This window comes from Chionomys nivalis, chromosome 10 (assembly GCF_950005125.1).
Source record: "Chionomys nivalis chromosome 10, mChiNiv1.1, whole genome shotgun sequence".
Taxonomy (NCBI): Eukaryota; Metazoa; Chordata; class Mammalia; order Rodentia; family Cricetidae; genus Chionomys; species Chionomys nivalis.
The window spans coordinates 25,863,370-25,884,093 of record NC_080095.1 but is presented as its reverse complement, the minus strand read 5'-3'; the positions used below and the strand labels follow the sequence as shown (position 1 = coordinate 25,884,093).

General features: G+C 43.6%; 1 protein-coding gene across 2 annotated transcripts in view; it reads right to left on the bottom strand.

The window, feature by feature from the left end:
* The window catches only part of Ppp4r3a (protein phosphatase 4 regulatory subunit 3A), a 44,672-nt gene extending 30,437 nt beyond the window's left edge, over nucleotides 1-14,235 (bottom strand). For both annotated transcript variants that reach the window (XM_057782336.1, XM_057782337.1), the window contains exon 1: nucleotides 13,281-14,235. In XM_057782336.1, the coding sequence (XP_057638319.1) occupies nucleotides 13,281-13,422 (142 nt within the window). In that variant the 5' untranslated portion in view covers nucleotides 13,423-14,235. The remainder of the gene's footprint in view (nucleotides 1-13,280) is intronic.
* Nucleotides 14,236-20,724: the final 6,489 nt, after the last annotated feature.

The following is a 20,724-nucleotide window of genomic DNA, read 5'->3' as shown; positions in this document are numbered from 1 at the left end:
GAAAGATGAGGCAGAGGTCCAAGTAAACTCGTCTGCCCACCCACGAAGGCCGCAGGAGCAGCAGTAAGGGACGCTGGAACAAGCTGGACTGAGCTGCAGTCGGAGGAAGTCTCCGGACCCGCGACCTCGCCACCTGTTCGCAGAGACCACCGAGAGACCAACGCGCCTGCCGTCACAAGAGCCCCGCTGGCCCTTTGCCCTGGACCTGTGGCGTTCTGGACTAGTTCTGTCCTCACTTGTGGCCAATTGTAACCTGTGTACAATAAACCATCTTTGTCGCTGTCAGCTGAAGAATGCAAAATCAATCAATCAATCAATCAATCAATCAATCAATCAATCAATCATAAGGAGCTGGAGAGATGGCTCAGCGGTCCTGAGTTTAATTCCCAGTAACCACATGGTGGCTCACAACCATCTGTAGTAAGATCTGAGGCCCTCTTCTGGCCTGCAGAACACTGTATACATAATGAATAAATTAAAAAAAAATCTAAAAAACAAACACAAAATAAAAAAGACAACCCAATTCTGGAAAAAAAAATAGAAAACCTAAAAACAAGCAAATAAACAAAAGCACAACAACCTGGGTATTTTGGGCTGTGGGATAATGGTCTTATATCCCCTAAAGATTTGTTACTTGTATTCTAATAAAATGCTGATTGGCCAGTGGCCAGGCAGGAAGTATGGGTGGGGCAACAAGAACAGGCGAATGCTGAGAAGAGGAAAGGCAGTAAGCAGTCATCATCCAGACACAGTAATGTCACAGAACCAGGACAACAGAAAGAGGGAAAATTGTTCATTTAAAGAGGAATCATTTCACCTCCATTCCCAAAAACCTGGGTAAAGTAAGTACATTTAAAACAGTGGTTCTCAACCTGTGAGTCACAACCTCTATCTCCAAAAATACTTAATTATGATCCATTCGATTCATAACAACAACAAAATTATAGTTACGAGGTAGCAATGGAAGTAATTTTATGGCTCGTGGTAAGAACTGTATTAAAGGGTCGTAGCATTAAGAAAGTTGAGAACCACTGTTTTAAACTGGTATTTGAGATGTTGGGGAAGCACCTTTCTTGAAATCTAGTTCTCTCATGTACCTTGGCTTTATCTAAGACACCACTTTAGAAGTCCAGTTCTGGGCCCTGTTGAAGGTGACCCAGCCCCGGTGTTGGGGTAGGGGGCATCCCCATTACCCATCTGACATGTAGTGGGCATGGGTGGAGGAATGATGCTCTCCCTCCCCACCCCCTGCCCATCAAAGCACTGACAGGTGGGGGAACTGGCCCTGGTGTCATGGAAGTGGGAGGGCTGTCACTTGTACCTCACCTGAGCATGCTAATGCAGGAGAACTAGCCCCACCCCTCGCTCATTGCTACAAGGGGTGAATGGGGGGGCACATGGTAGTGCTGAAGAGCTCACCCTGGTGGGGAGGACAGAGAACTGGCTGCCTGACCAACCCTGCACTGCCCAGGCCCAGAACCAGGGTTACGACTTGGCCTGCCCCAACAACCACCCCATCTATGATCTGCTGGAGCACTTGCAGGGGCCTGACCCACAGACCCAAAGCTGCAGGATCTTCATAACACAGGGCAACAACAGGATATCCAAGAAGAGTCCCAGTAAGGGCCCAGTATCATTAGTATAGTAGAAACCAGAGGCTCCTACAAACCACAATCCCAGAGAACTTAGACAACAATGAGGACACTAAGAGAGACTTACATAGATCTGATCTACATAGGGAATAGAAAAAGACAAGATCTCCTCAGTAAATTGGGAGCATTGGGACCTTCGGGGAGGGAAGAGGCAGGGAGGGGAGCAGAGAAAAATGTAGAGCTCAATAAATATCAATTAAAAAAAAAAAGACCAGAAGCCTCTAACCATGACTTACTGTGTTATGTGCCACACTGAGCTTACATGATGAGCTTTTGAATCTTTTCCTTTTTTGTCTTAAATTTTGTTTTAATTTTGGAGAGTTTGCAGGGGCAGATGCAAAGGAATGGAAAAATGAATGGGATCAAGATGTACAATGTGAAAGACATATAGAATAAAGTTCAAAAAAAAAGCTTTGGTCTCTAATGCCTTATTCCCCAGCTAGTACATAGATTGAAACTTGGAAAACAGTTCTACAATGTTGAGGTTAACTAATATAACTAAAAACAAAAACAAAACAAACCCAATAAACTATTTTGGCCCTGCACGTACAGTTTATTTATGCCAGTCTATCTAATTGTCTGTGTCTGCCATCTAACAGCACTTATATAACTTATGTACACTTCTCCAGCCTACTGAATCCCAGCACTCAGGAGGCAGAGGCAGGTGGATCTACAAAGTTTCAGGACTGCTACAGCTACACAGGGAAACCCTGTCTCAAAAGATCTTAAAAAGAACAACAAACAGGCTCCGATTATGCAATGTTAGTATCAGTTAGCTACAGACCCTAAACAGTAATTCTATCACAATGTACGGTATAGATCCTGACATAAGAGTACAATTTTATGTGGGAGGCATTTACCATCCCAACAGGAGAAAAAAAAAGTATGATCCTGAGACTGGAGAGGTGGCTCAGTGCTTAAGATAGCTGCCACTCCTACAGAAGACTGGGGTTGAGTTCTTGGTACCTATATGGCAGCTAACAACCATCTGGAATTCAAAGTTCCAGTGGATCTGACACCCTCCTCTGGCTTCCACAGGCACCAGGCAGGCATGTGGCACACTTAAATCCATGTTGGCAAAACATCCACATATATAAAATAATAATAAAACATTAAAATAATAAATAATAAAAATAACTAGTATGATCCTTAGCAGGAGACTTCAGTATCATTAATGAAAATGTAGAGAAGACTCTTATCAAAAGCAACACGTTTCTGACGGGAGTAACTTAGTAACAACTGCAGTAAAAATTTAGGACAGTCCTTCCCTACTCCAACTCATGAAAAAAAACACATCTAGGGCTAGGCATGGCAGTACACATCTTTAATCACAGTATTTGGGAGGCAGAGGCAAATAGATTTCTGGCCTACATAGTGAGTTCCAAGACAGGCAGAGCTATAAAAAAACATAGGCCCTATCTCAAAAATTGAAAAGAAAACAATCTAACCATTATTTTGTTAATGTGTAATATCGAACATCATTATTTTTAAGTGAATAAATAAGTCTCAGTTTTAGTTTCCAATATGGTAAACATTAATGGATAAAACCCAAATAAATTGTGTGGGATACCCAAAGCAAGAACAATGGTATTCTAATTAAAATCTTCAGAAATGCCACCAAAAGGCAATACAGAGTGGAATACTGTGCTACTTTTATGAGAGTTTGGTAGAACCTAACACTGATAAACAAACTATACCAATAACGGATAACCAACAGATAGTCATGGTTCCTCCTATAAAGTAAACAGGGTTTTCTTGTGATTTGTTGTCACACACCATTTCGATGGGTTGGGGCTAAGGGTGCAGGTTGCTAGTGTTACTCAGGAAAGTGTCATAGAAAGTCTCAGAACTCTAAACTAATGGGCACATACAATTAAAGGGTTTTTTCCCCCTTAAGGTCCATCAAGCTCCAAGCATGACAAATGTGAGTTCGAGTAGATCCCTGGGACCTACATAATGGAAAAACTGAATTGACTCCTATGGGTTACCCAATCTCTTCCTGAGCCCGTGTGAACATGCATGCATAGACACACAACAAATAAAATGCAAACCCATTTTTTCTTAAATATAGGAAAAACAGGCAGAGATAGTGCAAAACCAAATAAGGATAAGGGTAAGAGTTAAAACTGTCTGGCTCTAGAGTTCATGGTTTTAACCATTGTGTTTTATACTGTTTCTTCAATGCTGTTTTCCCCACTTTTGTTCAGTGTTTTTATAGCAGGGATTTGATAGTAGAATCCAAGAAAATCTTTAGACTCCAGTCTAGTGACAACAGGCTACTTGAGGCTAAGGAAGAAAGAGGCAAAATCAAGGTCTATGTGAGCCAGGTGAGAGAAACTCGTTTCAAAATAGGAAGTAAAAAGAATGGTGGAGAGATGGCTCAGCAGTTAAGAACATGCACTATGCCTCAGAGGACCAGAGTTAGATTCCCAGCAAATTTCCTGTACTTCTAGCTCCAGGGGATCTGGTTCTTCTGACACTAGAATTCACTTGCACAGATACACACACACACATAATTTCTTGAGCAAAAAAAGGTTGTTGTGTAGCTTAACAATCAGTGATTGTACAAGGCCCCAAGTTCAGTTCCCCCGGTTTCTTGTTTAGTGTGAGTGTGTGTGTGTGTGTGTAGCTATCCAAAGAATCAAAACATTAAAACTTATGGTTAGAAAAAACAATGCAAGCCAAGCAGTGGTGGCACACACCTTTAATCCCAGCACTTGGGAGGCAGAGATAGGCGAATCTTTGTGAGTTCGAGGCCAGCCTGGTCTACAAGAGCTAGTTCTAGGACAGATTCCAAAACTACTGAGAAACCCTGCCTCGAAAACCCAAAAATAAATAATTAAATAAAAAACCAACCAACCAACCAAACAAAACCAATGCTATGGGTATTCACTAAAAATTTATATGAAGGGCCTAACCCCAATATCTAGCATAAAATCAGCACTTAGTAACCTGGATTTTTAACTGACAACCATTTGTTAACAGGAAATGGAGCTTTGGCAATGATGATACAGATCTACATTACAAGCATAAGGCTCATGATACTGCTTAGTCAACATTCCATGCAAATTGCCATCACTTCTAAACTTCTAGTACATATTCTTAGCTGGAAAACTTTATATGAACCTCATATCCCTTCATGACAGAAGCTGAGTTATCATGAAGAGTTCTTGGGCTAGGGATGTAGCTTAGTAGAAAAGAACCTGCCGATGCACAGGGCAGGAATGGGCTCAAACGTGGTGCTGGAGGTTGGAGAACCTGAGAACCTGAGAGTTCTTGAACTGCTCTATTTTCAGCACCAAACAATCAATTAGATTCAGATGTATGTGAACCCTGAGTTTGGTCCTGGTTTTAGTGCCAAAAACAAATACTAAAAGATAGTTCCACCTTATTGTTAAGTCTGGAGCATAGCCCCAGCCCCTGGCATCCATCCCAGCCCCCTGGACTGGGAGTTGCATTGGTCTGGATTCCAAATCCCAGCATGCCAGGGTATTTAAGTGAGCTCCCAAAGGAGGAACACGTGGTTCCGGATTTGCATGTGCTCCCCTCTTTCTTGTCTCCCTGCCATGCACTCTGCCACCCGAGAGCACTGTATTTAATAAAACAATGGAACTACATTAAAGGACCACAGCATTAGGATGGTTGAGAATCACTCACTGCTCTAGGTGATCCAAGTTTGGTTCCCAGTATCTACTCTAGGTATTGCCAGTAACTCCAGTTCCAGAGTATCCAACATCCTTGTCTAGCCTCCATGAGCACCACACGCATTAGCACAACCCTTCTCCTCATAATTAAAAGTAAAAACAAAGCCGGGCGGTGGTGGCGCACGCCTTTAATATCAACACTCGGGAGGCAGAGGCAGGCGGATCTCTGGGAGTTCGAGGCCAGCCTGGTCTACAAGAGCTAGTTCCAGGACAGGCACCAAAGCTACAGAGAAACCCTGTCTCGAAAAACCAAAAAAAAAAAAAAAAAGTAAAAACAAAAATTTAAAGGTATAGTATTTAGGTCTGCCCTATAACACTCAGATCCCTTCAACTATAATGGTCCTCAAACTTGCGTAAGTTATCACATTCAGATATTAAGGTTTTGATTAATTCACTGTTAGTCTTCTACAAAGCTGTTGTACTCAAACTTCAAAATGTACTTTTAGGTGTACTTTCATGATTGATGCTGAGCTATGGATACCTAAATACACCCCACATTGTAGGCAAGATTCTATACTAATACCAAGAGTATTATTAGTATAGGAAAACAGCCATGTTTCCCTTCACTAGATCAAAAATGAAAACAAAAAAACCTAAGAAAAACCCTTCCTACCCAAATGTCTCTTTTTCAAATCATTGGGCAGGTAGAGACAGACTATACAACCAATATAGAACTATACAAAATTTCATTAGGCTGAGCCTAATTTAAGCCTCAGAAGTCAGTGAGCAGTGCTACCTTGAATAATGTCTGTCTCCTTTCCTTCATGCCTCAATTAACAAAATCCAATCTGTTTAATTTTTACACAAGTAACTCAGATAATAGATAACATTATTTTGAAATGTAAAAATACTTTACAATACTTAAAAAGTAGGGCTGGTGAGATGGGCTATGCTTGTTGCCAAGTCTAATATCCTGAGTTCAGTATGAACCCACATATTAGAACCTTCTGATCTCCACATGTGCAAGCATACACATCACCCTCACCTCATACACATATATAATACCAACAACTTTAAGTAGAAACCAAACAGAAGAACCCTATTTTTGAAACCAGGAAGTACAGATACGTAAGCGGCTGAGGGAGAATCAATCACTTGAGTTCAGAGATAAAGGGAAAAACATATTTGGTGAGGTGGAAGGGGTTGAGACAGTTCTTAGTAAAGGCCAAGGAAGCCTCAAACTGAGCCATTCTCTTGCCTCAGGTTCCTAGGTACTGGGATTACAGGGGTGCACCACCATGCCCACTCAAAACACTGTTCTTGATGCTGTCCAGGCAACCTTAAGTAAAGAACAAGGGTATGACTTTATAAGCCCAGTGTAGAACACTTGCCTGACATGTAGCAAGGAAGTCATCCTTTGTATGAAGAAATGCCAACATCCAACTTTATCAATTCTAAAACTGGCTAGGTTGTCATTATCTTTCAGCAAGTTAACAGGGAAACAAAGTGCAACATTAAATCATGGCTGGAACACAGAACATCACACAAGACCTACTATAAAACTGAGAGGGAAGTGACATTTTTTTACTAAAGAAAAGGGTATTTGGGGGCTGGAGAGATGGATGGCATGGCAGTTAAAAGCACTTACTCCTTTCCACAGAGGACCTGAGTTCAATTCCCAGCACCTTACAACCACTTGTAACTCCAGTTCCAGGGGATCTGATGCCCTCTTCCAATGTTTTCTGGCATCGAAAAACACATGCAGATGGTGCATATACATACATAAAAAACAGGACATAAATCTAATTTTAAAAGGGGGCTGTGTCTGCCAGCAGACGCCTACTGAGTAAGAATGAAATCCAGGAAATGGGCATAATAACTAGAGCTTTGTAACACATTCCTCCCCTCTACAGCAAGGAAAAGTGGACTACAGATCTGCCAAGCGCTCCAGAGGTGGAAAATGTATTTATCTAGACAGATTTGCTTGAAACACAGAGGCCACAAATACTGAGATTCAGAAACTGTCTTAGAAAACCATGTGTGGGAGATTGAATTCACCCTGCCCCCACCGAAACTGGCTCATGTTTGAATACTTGAGTCACCAGTAAGTGGAAATGTTTTAAAAGTAGTAAGAAAAAAAAAGTATTAAGAGGCGTGGTATGTCATTGACGGCAGGCTTTGAAATTTGAAAAGACATACCATTCCCAGTGTGTTTGCTGCCTCCTGCTTGTGGATTAACATGTGAACTCTCAAGCTGCTATACCAGCCACCTATCACCATGCCTTCTTCACTCTGCCACCATAGAAACAACCTCTGGAATCATAAGCCCAGGACCCTTTCTAGGTTGTTTTGATCATCGGAGTTTTATCACAGCAATTTAAAAATAACTAAGGCAGACTCTGTGACATTGAACAAGGAAATTAACACAACACAAAGTTTACTTCAGGGTGAGCAATAAGGCTCACAGAGTAAAGGTACTTAGCTAATTAGTAGCTTGACAACCTCAGTTTTATCACCTGTGCCCACAAAGTAGAAGGAGAGAACCTGCTTCCCACACCACTGTGCAGATGGATGGACAGACAAACAGAAAAGAAAAAAAAATTCAGGGGTCAGGATGCAGCTCAGTGGTAATGCACTTGCCTAGCACGTACAGTCCGGGTTCAAACCCGTTATTGCAGACTGCTTTTTCCTTCCGGCCGCCCAGACCTGAATTATCACACAGAAACTATGTTAATTACAACACTGTTTGGCCTATTAGCTCAAATTTCTTATTAACTAACTCTTACATCTTAAATTAAGCCATCTCTATTAATCTGTTTATCACCTACTGGTAAAGTTCCAACATCTCTCTCCTGTGGCAGCTACATGGTGTCTCCCTGACTCAGCCTATTGTCTCTATATCTCTGTTCCGATTTCCAGCCTGGCTTTACTCTGCTAAGCCACTGGCCCGAACAGCTTTATTCATCAACCAATAAAAGTAACACATATACAGAAAGACTTCCCACATCACAAACCATTGTATTTCAAATCAGTTTTATAATGATTTTTGTTTTGGGGACAGAGCATTGCTATTCATTATTTAGAACAGGATGGACCAAAAATCAGTATGTAGCCCTAGTACCTGAATTACACATGTATGCTAATTCTCAAAAAATAATCCAAAAAACTTATATTCATAGAAAAAAGAATGTTACCACATAACAATGTTTTTGAAGGATTCTTTCAGGGTGTTGGGGGGACAGCGACAGGGTAACACATTTTTTTTTTTTTTTCCCGAGACAGGGTTTCTCTATAGCTTTGGAGCCTGTCCTGGAACTAGCTCTGTAGACCAGGCTGGCCTCGAACTCAGAGATCCGCCTGCCTCTGCCTCCCAAGCGCTGGGATTAAAGGCGTGCGCCACCACCGCCCGGCCAGGACAACACAATTACTAAAGGTCCAATCCATACACAATACTTTCCCTTTCTTCTTTTTTGAGAAAGAAGCTTAAACTAATCTAGAAGTAGGGATACTTCTGCTTCAGCTTTCCAAACACTCAGATTATGAGGAAGTGTTAGATTATAAATTTGTGCACCATACCCATCTCTAATCTTAATTTTCTACTAGACAATGAGCCACTTTATGGAAGACCACAAACACTTTCTATTTGTCAGATGGTTGCAGACACTTATGCCTGCAGTTCTTGCCTTTAGGAAATAATTGGCAGAAGGATAGTATTTGAGGCCAGTCTTTGAAATCACCTGAAAACAAAACAAAAAAGAAATGCTGAGGTGGAGAGATGACTCAATGGTTAAGATCACTTGCTGCTACTGATTTCAGAATCCACATGGTAGCTCATCAAAGTCTAACTCTGGGTCCAAGGAATCCTTTTGACCTTTAAGGGAACAAGGTATGTATGTAATACACATACATACATATATGTAGGTAAAACACCCACATACACAAAATAAAAAAGTTTTAAAAAAGAAATGCCTTCGTTGACCATCACAATGGGAAAAATTTCTCAATTAATTATATGTAACAGAATGGAGAAACAAACAATAATGGGTGATCTAAACTAGTAGCAGATGTCATAACTTTTAAGCATTCAGGGCTACACAGTAGGTAGGATCCTATCTCAATCAATAAAATGAAACTATCTTGGGGCTGAGCCCAAGGCTCAATTGCTGCTTGTCTAGCACTCATGGAGCTCAAGGTTTCATCTCCAGCACCACGTGGATAAAGCAGGAGAGCATAACATGAGGAAATGGAGGCAGGTTCAGAAGTAGAAGGTGGGGCTGGAGAGATGGCTCAGTGATTGAGAGCACTGCCTGCTCTTCCGAAGGTCCTGAGTTCAATTCCCAGCAACCACATGGTGGCTCACAACCATCGGTAATGAGATCTGGTACCCTCTTCTGGCCTGCAAGCATATATGCAGTCAGAACACTGGATACATACATAAAAAAAAGGTCATCCTCACTACATAGCAAATTCAAATCCAGCCCAGGATACATGAAATTTTGCCTATAACAAAATTAAAGTATCTGCAGAGTAAACTCGAATTTTGTTCCTTTGAAATAATTGAGGCCAAGAATAAAATAGCACACAAACAGCCCATAACATAGGCATAAAAAATTACATTCAACGTAAGTAGCTATAAGTGCTTTAAGCTGTAGGCTAAATTTCTCACTAAAATACAGACCACCATCCTAGGCTGAATTTGCACCAACTTACAATTACCTCAGACTCTAAATTATCTATAAAACACAGCTAATTATAGAACCCACATTTGAGAATGGTTCTAAGAATTATTTTTGTAAATACAAGTGAATTGCCTAAAGAGGCCCTGGCACATAGGACATACTCAATATTCTCTATTTCTAATCTTGCTTGGAATTTATCTATAGGGGGAAAAAAAGCTTTAGTAATAAAACTAGAGACTTCATCACAAGTATCCCACAATTTTTCTAAGTCCATTTTTTTCTTTGTTGTTTAGTGAAAAAGTTTTACTGTGTAGGCCCCGAACTTGAGCTCCTCCTGCCTTGCTTCCGAGTGGTGGAATTAGGAATATGGTTACCACATCCATCTTAAATCCATAAATCCATTCTTTGGAATTAGCTTTCCCTCTTAACACGAATTTACAAGGCGAATCAGTAATTTTGTTTCGCTCTTTTCCCACCTGGGTAAAAATAAAAACCATTTTACCTGTTCTAGTTAAGTTAGAATGTCAAAAGTCCAAAAGGAAAAAGAGGGTTTAGAGGCTATTTCCTGAGTGACAAAAATATAAAAGGGCATAAAAACACCAGACCTTTACAAAATCTTGTTAGAAGAGATTCTTCAAGAAGTGTGGTATTAAGCTTATCCTTTCAAAAGGTCTTTGTAAACTGGTTGGCTGTGGTAGCTCACTGCCAGTAATCCCAACAGGAGGATCTGAGGCAGAAGATACAAAGAACAGATAGAGAGAATGGCTCTAAATAGAAACAAAGAGGTTGGATAAGGAAGTAGATTTACAATCCCAGGACTTGGGAAAGTAGAGATGGAAGGACCAGGACGTCCAGATTTATTTATTTATCTATCTATTTATTTGGTTTTTAGAGACAAGGTTTCTCTGTAGCTTTGGAGCCTGTCCTGAAACTAGCTCTTGTAGACCAGGCTGGCCTTGAACTCACAAAGATCCGCCTGGGACTTCCAGATTTTTGACTACATATCATGTTTGATTCCAGGCTGGTACTACAGGAAACTCTGTTTCTCAAAAACCAACAAAAGGGTCTTTGTATAATCAAATAAAGCACATTGGTGTGAAGAAATTCAACAAATTGGTCTAAAGCCTACACATAGTTAAATCAAAATATCTAACTGGGTGTTTGCTGGAAGTAGTTCAGTGGTAGCCTAGCATGCTCAAGACCCTGGAGGATTCTATTTCTAGTTAGCCCACCCTCAAATAAGCAGCTAACTTGACTAGTGTTAACCTCTATTTCCAATTTACTATAGGAAAGTTTTCCACACACACAAAATGTAGCAGTGGAGGTGCGACAGTCACCTACACATTCAACTTGGAACCCTGGCTGGCCTACAAGTTTATGTAGACCCAGGCTGGCCTCCAATTCACCTAGAACTGCTTGCCTCCATGTTAGAAACTTTTAAGAATACCCATAGAAGTAACTTTTTACCACTGTTAACTCATTTGGGATATCTTTATCAAGATAACCTACAGGCACTGTACTCCAAATTACCATTTTCCATTTCAAATGTTTCTACAACTTCAATTACAACCAGGAGAATCTTGTTTTTCACGGAATGAGTCCTGGGTATAGTCCAAAGAATACAAATCTTTGAGCCGGGCGGTGCATTTGGTGCAAGCCGTTAATCCCAGCAATCCGGAGGCAAAGGCAGGTGGATATCTGTGAGTTCGAGGCCAGCCTGGTCTACAAGAGCTAGTTCCAGGTCAGGCTCTAAAACTACAGCGAAACCCTCTCTCGAAAAACAAAAACAAAAACAAAACCAAACCCCACAAATCTTTGAAATAAATTTGTAATAAATTAGATACGAAACAACTACAAACATAGTAAAGTGCCCGTTCCCTCCGATTAATGCAACAAGGTAACTATATTTATACTTCAAAGAAACAACTTTAAAAGTTTTGCTCAACATGTATATTTTCTTTCATTAAGTGAAATTCACAGAATGTGGGCAAAGAAAAGGGCAAACCCTGAAGAAACTAGTAATTTAAAATGAGAAGCTGAGCCGGGTGGTTGTGTCACACACCTTAAATCCCAGCACTCGGGTGGCAGAGGCAGACGAATCTCTGAATTTGAGGCCAGTCTGGCCTACAGAGCGAGTTCCAGGACAGCCAGGGCTACACAGAGAAACCCTGTCAAAACAAGACAAAAAACATAAAGCCGTTATTTTGAACAACTTGGTCTTTGAACCCTGAAGACTGTTTCAATAGGCCTAAGAGAAAGCAGGAGGGAAAACTCAAGTTTTAAAAATACTTCTCCCCGAGCCAGGCGGTGGTGGCGCACGCCTTTAATCCCAGCACTCGGGAGGCAGAGGCAGGCCGATCTCTGGGAGTTCGAGGCCAGCCTGGTCTACAAGACCGGGACGGGCACCAAAGCTACAGAGAAACCCTGTCTCGAAAAACCAACAAAACAAAACAAAACAAAAAACCCAAACAAACTTCTCCCCACCTGTTAGTTGACCCAAATGAGGACCATACGCTTAAGCAATCAGAAAATCTTGCAATAAAATGTTCCAAAGGTCCACGAGTTCCCACAGTAGAATTACAAAGTCTTCCTTTCTTGGCCAGGCGTGCTGGCGTACTTTAATCCCAGCACTCGGGAGGCAGAGGCAGGCGAATCTCTGAGTTCGAGGTCAGCCTGGTCTACAGTGCTAGTTCAAGAACAGCGAGAGCTAAACAGAAGAAAAAAAAAAACCTGCCTCCAAAACACAAAACGGCAACAATAATAACATCCTTCCCTTTTTTTTTTTTTTTTTTTTTTTTGTGAAAAAGACAACCAACAGCGGAGAAATCAAAGGGATCCTCGCAAGGCGAAGCAGCAATTTCTCTGTCTAGTGGAGTTGCCAGATTTACAGACCAGCACTGCCGACCCTGAAGGCCAGAAAGATGTAGTGGGGAATGTTCACAAATAAAACAGCAGCTCACAACTTTCTCCAAAGTGGGCAACAGCTATCAACTTCAAGAGCTCCAAGCAAGGTCTCCCGTCGCTCAACTACGGCGGGTCGGAGTCGTCCCGCGCCTTTCTCAAGGTCACGCCGGGGCAAAAAGCACGCCGGGTCCCAGGTCTCCGACCGTTCCCCACCGAAAAGGCGGCCGAACGCACCGCGCCCCTCTCGGCTCGAACTCTCAGCACCGCAAGGTTCCGGGGTTAGGGAAACACCCCGAATGCTCTCCGCCGAGCTCCGCCGGGCCTGGGGCCCCGTGCGGCGTTCCCGCCCAGACTCCCGGCCGAGGGCCGCTGCTCCCCCGGACCCGGCGCGCTTCACCTACCGTCGCTCTCGGCCCTGACGAGCAGGGACATGCCCTTCAGCCGCTCCACGTAGCCGGAGGACACATGGCCAGTGCCCCGGTCGTCCCACTGCCGGTCCTCGTTGAGCGTGTAGACCTTCACCCGCCGCCGGGTGTCGGTCATCGTGGCGGCCGGGGACCCCGCCCGAGTGGCCCGGGGACTGTGTCCAGGAAAGGCGGGCGGCCGCAAACAGGAAACTCCGGGCCCTCAGTGCCGCCGCTGGCCGCCGCGGAGCTGCGCCGCCGCTCGCATGGCCCGCTCCCGGGTCCGAGCCCAGGGCCGCCGCCTTCGCTCGCCGCCCCGCTCCTCGGCGCTATTGTCCAGGCCGGGTGAGCGCGGCTGCCCGGCAGCCCCGACGGGGACGCGCAGCGGTGAGCTGCCTACCGGCCCGCCGTTCACACGAGGGGCAGCTCGGTTCACAGCTCTGCTCCCGCCTCCGCCATGACCTCCGCAGAGCCGCTTCCCGCGCCGCCGCCGCCTCCTCAGGCCGCCGCCGCCGCCATGTTTTCCTCCCTTGTACCTGGCCCTGCCGCCGCCGCCGCCGGAGCCTCCGCTCGGCTCAGCTCCTCCCGCTTAAAGCACCCGAAGCGGACGAGCTAGCGCTGCCGGGGAGACTCCGAACGTCCCGGGCGACCTGAAAACCCCTAGGTCTTCTTAGAAGCCGCCTTCCCTACCCCACCGCCTCTTCCGTCTTCCTCACAGAGCCAAAGCCGCCGCCATCTTGACTCGCCCCTCAAAAGCGGCGCGCGGGGCCACCTAGGCAGCGGCGGCAGGGGCGGCCCGCAGGCCCCACCACTTAAAGAGACAGGCCCCGAGCCAGCAGCCTCGCTGCGGCGGAGGCCTCGCGCCGAGGCGGACCCGGAGCCGCGGGGGTGGCGGAGCGGAGGAGGCGGGACGCGAGTCGCGCCGGTGTCGGACCGGGACTCCCTCGCGCTGCCCTGCACGTAGTGTCGTGCGAGCGCGGGCTGCGTATACGTCCGTCGCACCCTGAGTTCGTCATCAGCCCTGTGGTGGGCAGGGAAGGGGTGTGGAGTCGCCTGGCGGTCTAAGAACCAGCCTGGGTTTTGGACTCTGATCCCGTAGCTCACCTTTCTCCTTGAGTGCTTTCTCCCGCCGCTTCCCGGGGGGGCCTTTGGGGTCGGCCCCGGGGCAAGGGCTTCTAGCCTCTTCCCTTGGTTTGAAATGAGAAGCTTCTGGGGAAAAACCGTTGGGGCCGCGGCGGGCCTCGCACTGGCCGGACGAGTCTACTACACACTTGGCACGATGTTCATTGCGCGGCACGGGTCGTTCTGAGCACCCACCTCCTTTTCTCTGCCGGTTATCAGAGCTGATGTTCTTTTTCGTGTGTGTGTGTGTGTGTGTGTGTGTGTGTGTGTGTGTGTGTGTGTGTGAAACAAAACAAAACACGTCTTGAAGGCCTTGCAAAAATAAATGCAGTGAATTTCTTTTTGTTTTGTTTTTGTTTTTTTTGAAACAGGGTCTCACTATGTTGTTCTAGCCGGCCAAAGCAATGTATGTGAGAAGCTGGGACCTTCCTCACCCACAACTTGAGAGACAAGAGGAAGACATGTCTGAAAACGTTTGCAAACAAAATTGGCAAGTATGGAAAAACAAAGCTGTTGCTTTAGCCACGGGAATCCAATTGTTTCCAATATCTAGATGGAGCCCATGGACTATCAAGCAGACTAGATTATCAATCAGTATGTCGCACTGGTGTGCTGATTGTTTTAAAGCAGTGGTTCTCAACCTTCCTAGTGCTGCGACCTTTTAATACAGTTCCTCATGTCGTGGTGACCCCTACCATAAAACTATTTTGTTGCTGCTTCCTAACTATAATTTTGTTACTGCTATCAATCATAATGTAAATATCTGATATGCAGGATATATGCTGTGCATCCCTGAAAGGGTGGTGGTGACCCACGAACCTCTGTTTTAAAGAAACTTGTAGATCAGCTAAGAGAGGCTGCACCCTGGATAGTTCCTTATTTGCTTTAATTCTTTACCCATCAAAGAGGAGATTTGCTTTCAGTCCTCTTTGGAACTTTTGCTGGGGAAAGAAAACCGGAATAAAGCACACCTAGCCAGAATGACAGTATCTGCCTCTTGGATGATAAAGGACATTATTTACAATTTAATTTGTGTCTTCTGGAGTCATTCACCTCTGAAATAGTTTTGTTCTAAATTGTCTAAGTTGCTAGACTCTGGCTCTCCCTGTCCCACTCCCCCCCAAAAATTGCATTTTAGGGACTTTGAATCAGGCCCAACCAGGATTTGCGCTTCTCAGAATTTCAGACTAGCCAGCGTCCAGCAGACGCTGTTTACTAGTGATGTTTTAATCTAGACTACACAGGGGAGTAGGAGGAAGTGAGGAGCCCAGACGGACATTCTCCAGTACATGAGTATAGGCTTCTCAAAGAGTCAGTTTGTCGTTTATTTTTACTTTTCCCCACACAATAGTCAAATACAGAATTTGGGTGGATTTTGAAGTTACTATCTTCAAAAGGTTACTGAGGAATCTGAGATCTGCAGCGCAATCCATAAGATTACAGTTGATAAGGTAAAACTCTAGATCACAAGAACATGGGGTATACTTACTGTAGATAAAGTTGACAGTCTTAATAAAATTCCTGAAAATGTCTGAGGAAATGAGACCCTCCCTAAGGTTGTGTACATTCAGGTCTTAAGCGTTGCTATTTTATATAACACACACACAAACACACACACCACAAGGGACTATATGTTGGGACAATGTTCATAGCAAATATTGTTAGAGAAATTCTTGCTTCTCAGCTTCAGTCATTATGATGACATCTCTGTTGACATCAGACTGTGCCTTGTTCTAAGTTACTCCATAGTGTATGAAACAGTTCAGGCTGTGTCTTGCCCTAGGAGACCCCATTTTCCAAGCAGCTCTTGTTTCCATTTTGAGGGAGAAGGATGACCACAGCCCCTGGGTGAACCCATAAATTTTATAATTTGTCGAGTACCATCCATCCCCCACAGACTGATAAATTACATTCCTTGGAGTAGAAAGGGAGCTACCCTATGAATTGAGAATGTAGGTGGACAAGGGTCTATTAGAATATCAGGGATGTTTATGCTACTTTTCTGTTACCGTAACAACACCATGATACAGGCACCTTGCTGAAGCAATAGCTCAGAGCTTGTGTTTTGGGATGACTACCATGAGGCAGAGAGAGATGTCTTGGAATGAAATGGGGTGTTGAAGCCTCAAAGCCAGCCTTCAGTGGCATACTTCCAACAAGACGACACCCCCGAATCCTTCCCAAACAGTTCCACCAAGTATTCAGATATAGCCTATGGCAACATTCTCATTCAAACCACCACAAAGTGGGCTAAAGAGATGGCTCAGCATTAAGAGTGTGGACTGCCCTTCCACAGGAAGCAGGTTTGCGTCTCAGCAAGCAGACAATGGCTACCTGTATGCTGCCATGCTTCCCACCATGATAGCAATGGATTGTGGTGTCTCTTCACAGCATTGAAACCCTAAGAAATTAATAAGATTGGAATAAAGAATCTGTATTCATCTTAGCCAAGTTACCAAGGTAGGTGGTAACATGATAAACGCTTCATTAAAACAGCTAGACCCTGCAAATGTTTGTTGTTTAATAAATTCTGACATTGCAGGAAGACATATACTTATTTATGTTTCGACGTATTAAATTCACAACAGGTTCCCTTCCCATGTCCCCATAATTTCCCGTGTTTCTGTCCTGCTTCAATGACAAAAGCCTTCAGAGGGAAAACTTATAATTCTCCCGGGAGGGTGTGTGAGAAAGCTTTCTTTTTTTCTCTTTAATTTTGAAGTACTTAGGGATTGAACCTAGGCCTCATATGTAATAGAGGGACATTTTGTTTTGTTTTAAATTTGAGACAAATTCTCACTAAGTTTCCCAGTTTGGAGTTGAATTTGCTCTGTAGACCACATAGACCTTGAATCTGTGACCTTCCTACCCCAGCTTCTTGAATAGCTAGGATTACAACAGGCCCCACTGTATTTTTTCATTTTTCTTTTTTACATTTTGTGCGTGTGTGCTTGTGTGTGTGTGTAGGTGTATCTTTCCATTATTTGGTCCTTTGGTCCTGGGGACAGAACTTGGGTTGTCAGGCTTGGTAACAAGTGCCTTTCTCTGCTGAGCTGTCTAACTAGCCTTCAATTTTGTCTATTTTTGATGCAGTGGGAAATTAAGTTTAGACATATGTTGATTAACTTTCACATATCCAAATCAAAACAAACAGTAATTTATAGAAAAATAATACTTTAGAGCCCAGCAGCTGTATAAGCATGAGAACCTGACTTCAGATTGTAGTACCCATGTGAAAGAAAAAGCTGGGTATATATGAGGTCAACTTGTCTCAAAACTACAAGAACAAAAATAACTTACAATGACAAAGTTGCTAAACATCAATTTTAGGGGCATACATGTCAGAATCACAATGAGAGGATGGGGGGGGGCTATTATCCAAAAAGCAGAAAATAGTGAGTGTTCTCCAGGACCTGGAAATGTGGGGGACCCTGAGCACTGTCAGTGTAGAAGACCTGGGTATAGCTGGAAACAGGATGTTTTATTTAAAACCACCCCCATCCCCACACATACGTGGTTGGTTTTTTTTTTTGCTTTGTTTTTGAAACAGACTCTCGCTATACAGCCCTGGTTGGCCTGGAAGACACTACGTAAACTGCCTGCTTCTGCTTCCTGAGTGGTGGGATTAAAGGTGTGCACCAACATGCCCTGCTCAAAACGGAAGTTGTTGAATGACTCAGCAATTTTACTTGTAGATATAGATTCAAAAGAACTAAAACCAAGATATTTGTACCCCTATGTTCATAGAAGAATCATTCACAATAGCCAAAAGATAAAAAACAAAAAACAAAACAACAAAAAATCCAAAGCCGGGCAGTGGTGGTGCATGCCTTTAATCCCAGCACTTGGGAGGCAGAGGCAGGCAGATCTCTGTGAGTTGGAACCCAGCCTCGTCTGCAAGAGCTAGTTCTGGGACAGGCCCCCAAACTACAGAGAAACCCTGTCTCAAAAAATCAAAAAGAAAGAAAGAAAAAAAAAAATCCAAAAAAAAAAAAAAAAAAAAAACCCCAAACCCAGAAAAACCCACAAAGGCCTATGGATAGCTATCCGAAACACTGGAATGAACACTAACATATGCCCATACAATATAATGTTATTTGGCCCTAAAAAAGAATGAGGGTAAGGTGGCTTGAAAGAAATGACCTCCAAAGGGAGTGGCACTATTGTTTTTTTGGTTTTGGTTTTGGTTTTTCGAGACAGGGTTTCTTTGTGGTTTTGGAGCCTGTCCTGGAACTAGCTCTTGTAGACCAGGCTGGTCTCAAACTCACAGAGATCCACCTGCCTCTGCCTCCCGAGTGCTGGGATTAAAGGTGTGTGCCACCACCGCCTGGCTAGGGACTGGCACTGTTGTGAGGCATGGCTTTGTTGGAGTAGGTATGGCCTTGTTGGAAGAAGCATGTCACAGCAGAGGCAGGCTTTGAGGTCTCTTATATGCTCAAGCCATGTCCAGTTTACTTTTTGTTGCCTGCTGATCAAGAGTAGGATTGTCAGCTCCAGCACCTTGTCTTACTGCACACCACCATGTCCCACCATGATGAAAATGGACTAAACCTCTGAAACTGTAAGCAACCCAATTAAATGTTTTTCTTTATAAAAGTTGACATGCTCAGCCTTTAATCCCAGCACTCGGGAGGCAGAGGCAGGTGGATCTCTATGAGTTCAAGGCCAGCCTGATCTACAAGAGCTAGTCCCAGGACAGGCTCCAAAGCCACAGAGAAACCCTGTCTCGAAAAACCAAAAAAAAAAAAAAGTTGACATGCTCATGGTGTCTTTTCACGGCAATAGAAACCCTAACTAGGACAGAGGGTTAGGAGTAGGAGTATGGCTCAGTTATACCATCCATGCACAAGGCCCTAGGTTTAATCTCAGCACCTAGGTTAAAAAGGAATGAAATTTTGATATACTACATTGTGGATGAACCTTGTAACATAACGCTAAGTAGAATAAAGCAGACACAAAGGGAATATTCCAGATGCCAAACAGTCACATTTTCCCAGCACTTGGGAGGCAGCCGGATCTCTGTGAGTTCGAGGCCAGCCTGGTCTACAAGAGCTAGTTCCAGGACTGTCTCCAAAGCAACACAGAGAAACCCTGTCTCAAAACAAACAAACAAACAAACAAAAACCCAGTCACATTTATGGAGATCGAGAGCAGAATAGTAGTTACCAACCAGAGACTGGGAAAAGGAATGGTCAAGAGTTATAGCTGTGCTTGCCACAGGGTGATAAGGGGTAACTATGTGTGCTGATGGGCATGCTAATGTGTTTCACTGTCTTAACCATTTTGCTATATATGTATCTCAGGACATCCTACTGGATACCTTCAGTATATAGAAAAATATTTATTTGTAAAAGTTGATTTTCATTATTACTTATGTTTGTGTATGTGGGTGTTTCTGAATGAATCTATGCAAGTGCTCATAAAGGCCAGAAGAATGCATTCGATCCTTTGGACCTGCAGCAGCTGTTAGCCACCAGATGTTAGTGCTAGGACCAAATTGGGTCCTCTGAAGGAGGAGCAAACTCACACACGCTTCTAACAGGTGAGAGAGATGGCCTAGTGGGTAAAGGTGCTTGTCACCACGTCTGATGATCTGACTTTGATCCTTGGGACGTGAAGGGACTCTAGCTGGCTTGAGCTAGCAAACACGACTCTGGCAGACCTTGCCTTTCTCCCCCATTCTCTCTACCTTGCTATAAACCAATAGCTTACGTTCCTAAAGCTAACCATCAATGTCTATTCCCTCATTTGGCCGCTTCTTCCTCCTGAGGCTGACTACCAAGGTCCAACTGTCAAAGTATTGACGTCCAACAGTCAAAGGTCCCTCTTGGTCTCCTTAATTAATACACCCAATCAAAATTAAACAACTCATCCTAACAGGAATTTCCCTTTTACCTTTATAAACTTCTATTTGCCTATATGCCACTTCTGTCTCCTCCTTTTCCAGAGGCGGTTCTTTGTCCCTCACACCCCCTTGGGGCAAATGTATCTCCTTTGTGCTGAGAACTTGGTCTTGGGGTATCTTGAGTCACTACTGGTCCCTTCAAGACACACATAGCAGAAAGAGAGAATTGACTCTCTGTGTGTTTGTGCACACACATGTGCACATATAAATAAAAGGTATAATTTAAAAATTAAAAAATAACTTGGTAATAATAATCTAAAAGTCTGCATCTCCAAATTATTACAATGATAAATTTCACCATACACATATTGCCACAATAAATAAAGATGCACACTTTAGAAATGGAATTCTGGAAGTATTAAAGATGGGTGGGAAAAGGGAAAAAATGGTATGTAGAAGATTCTCGTAAAGAAT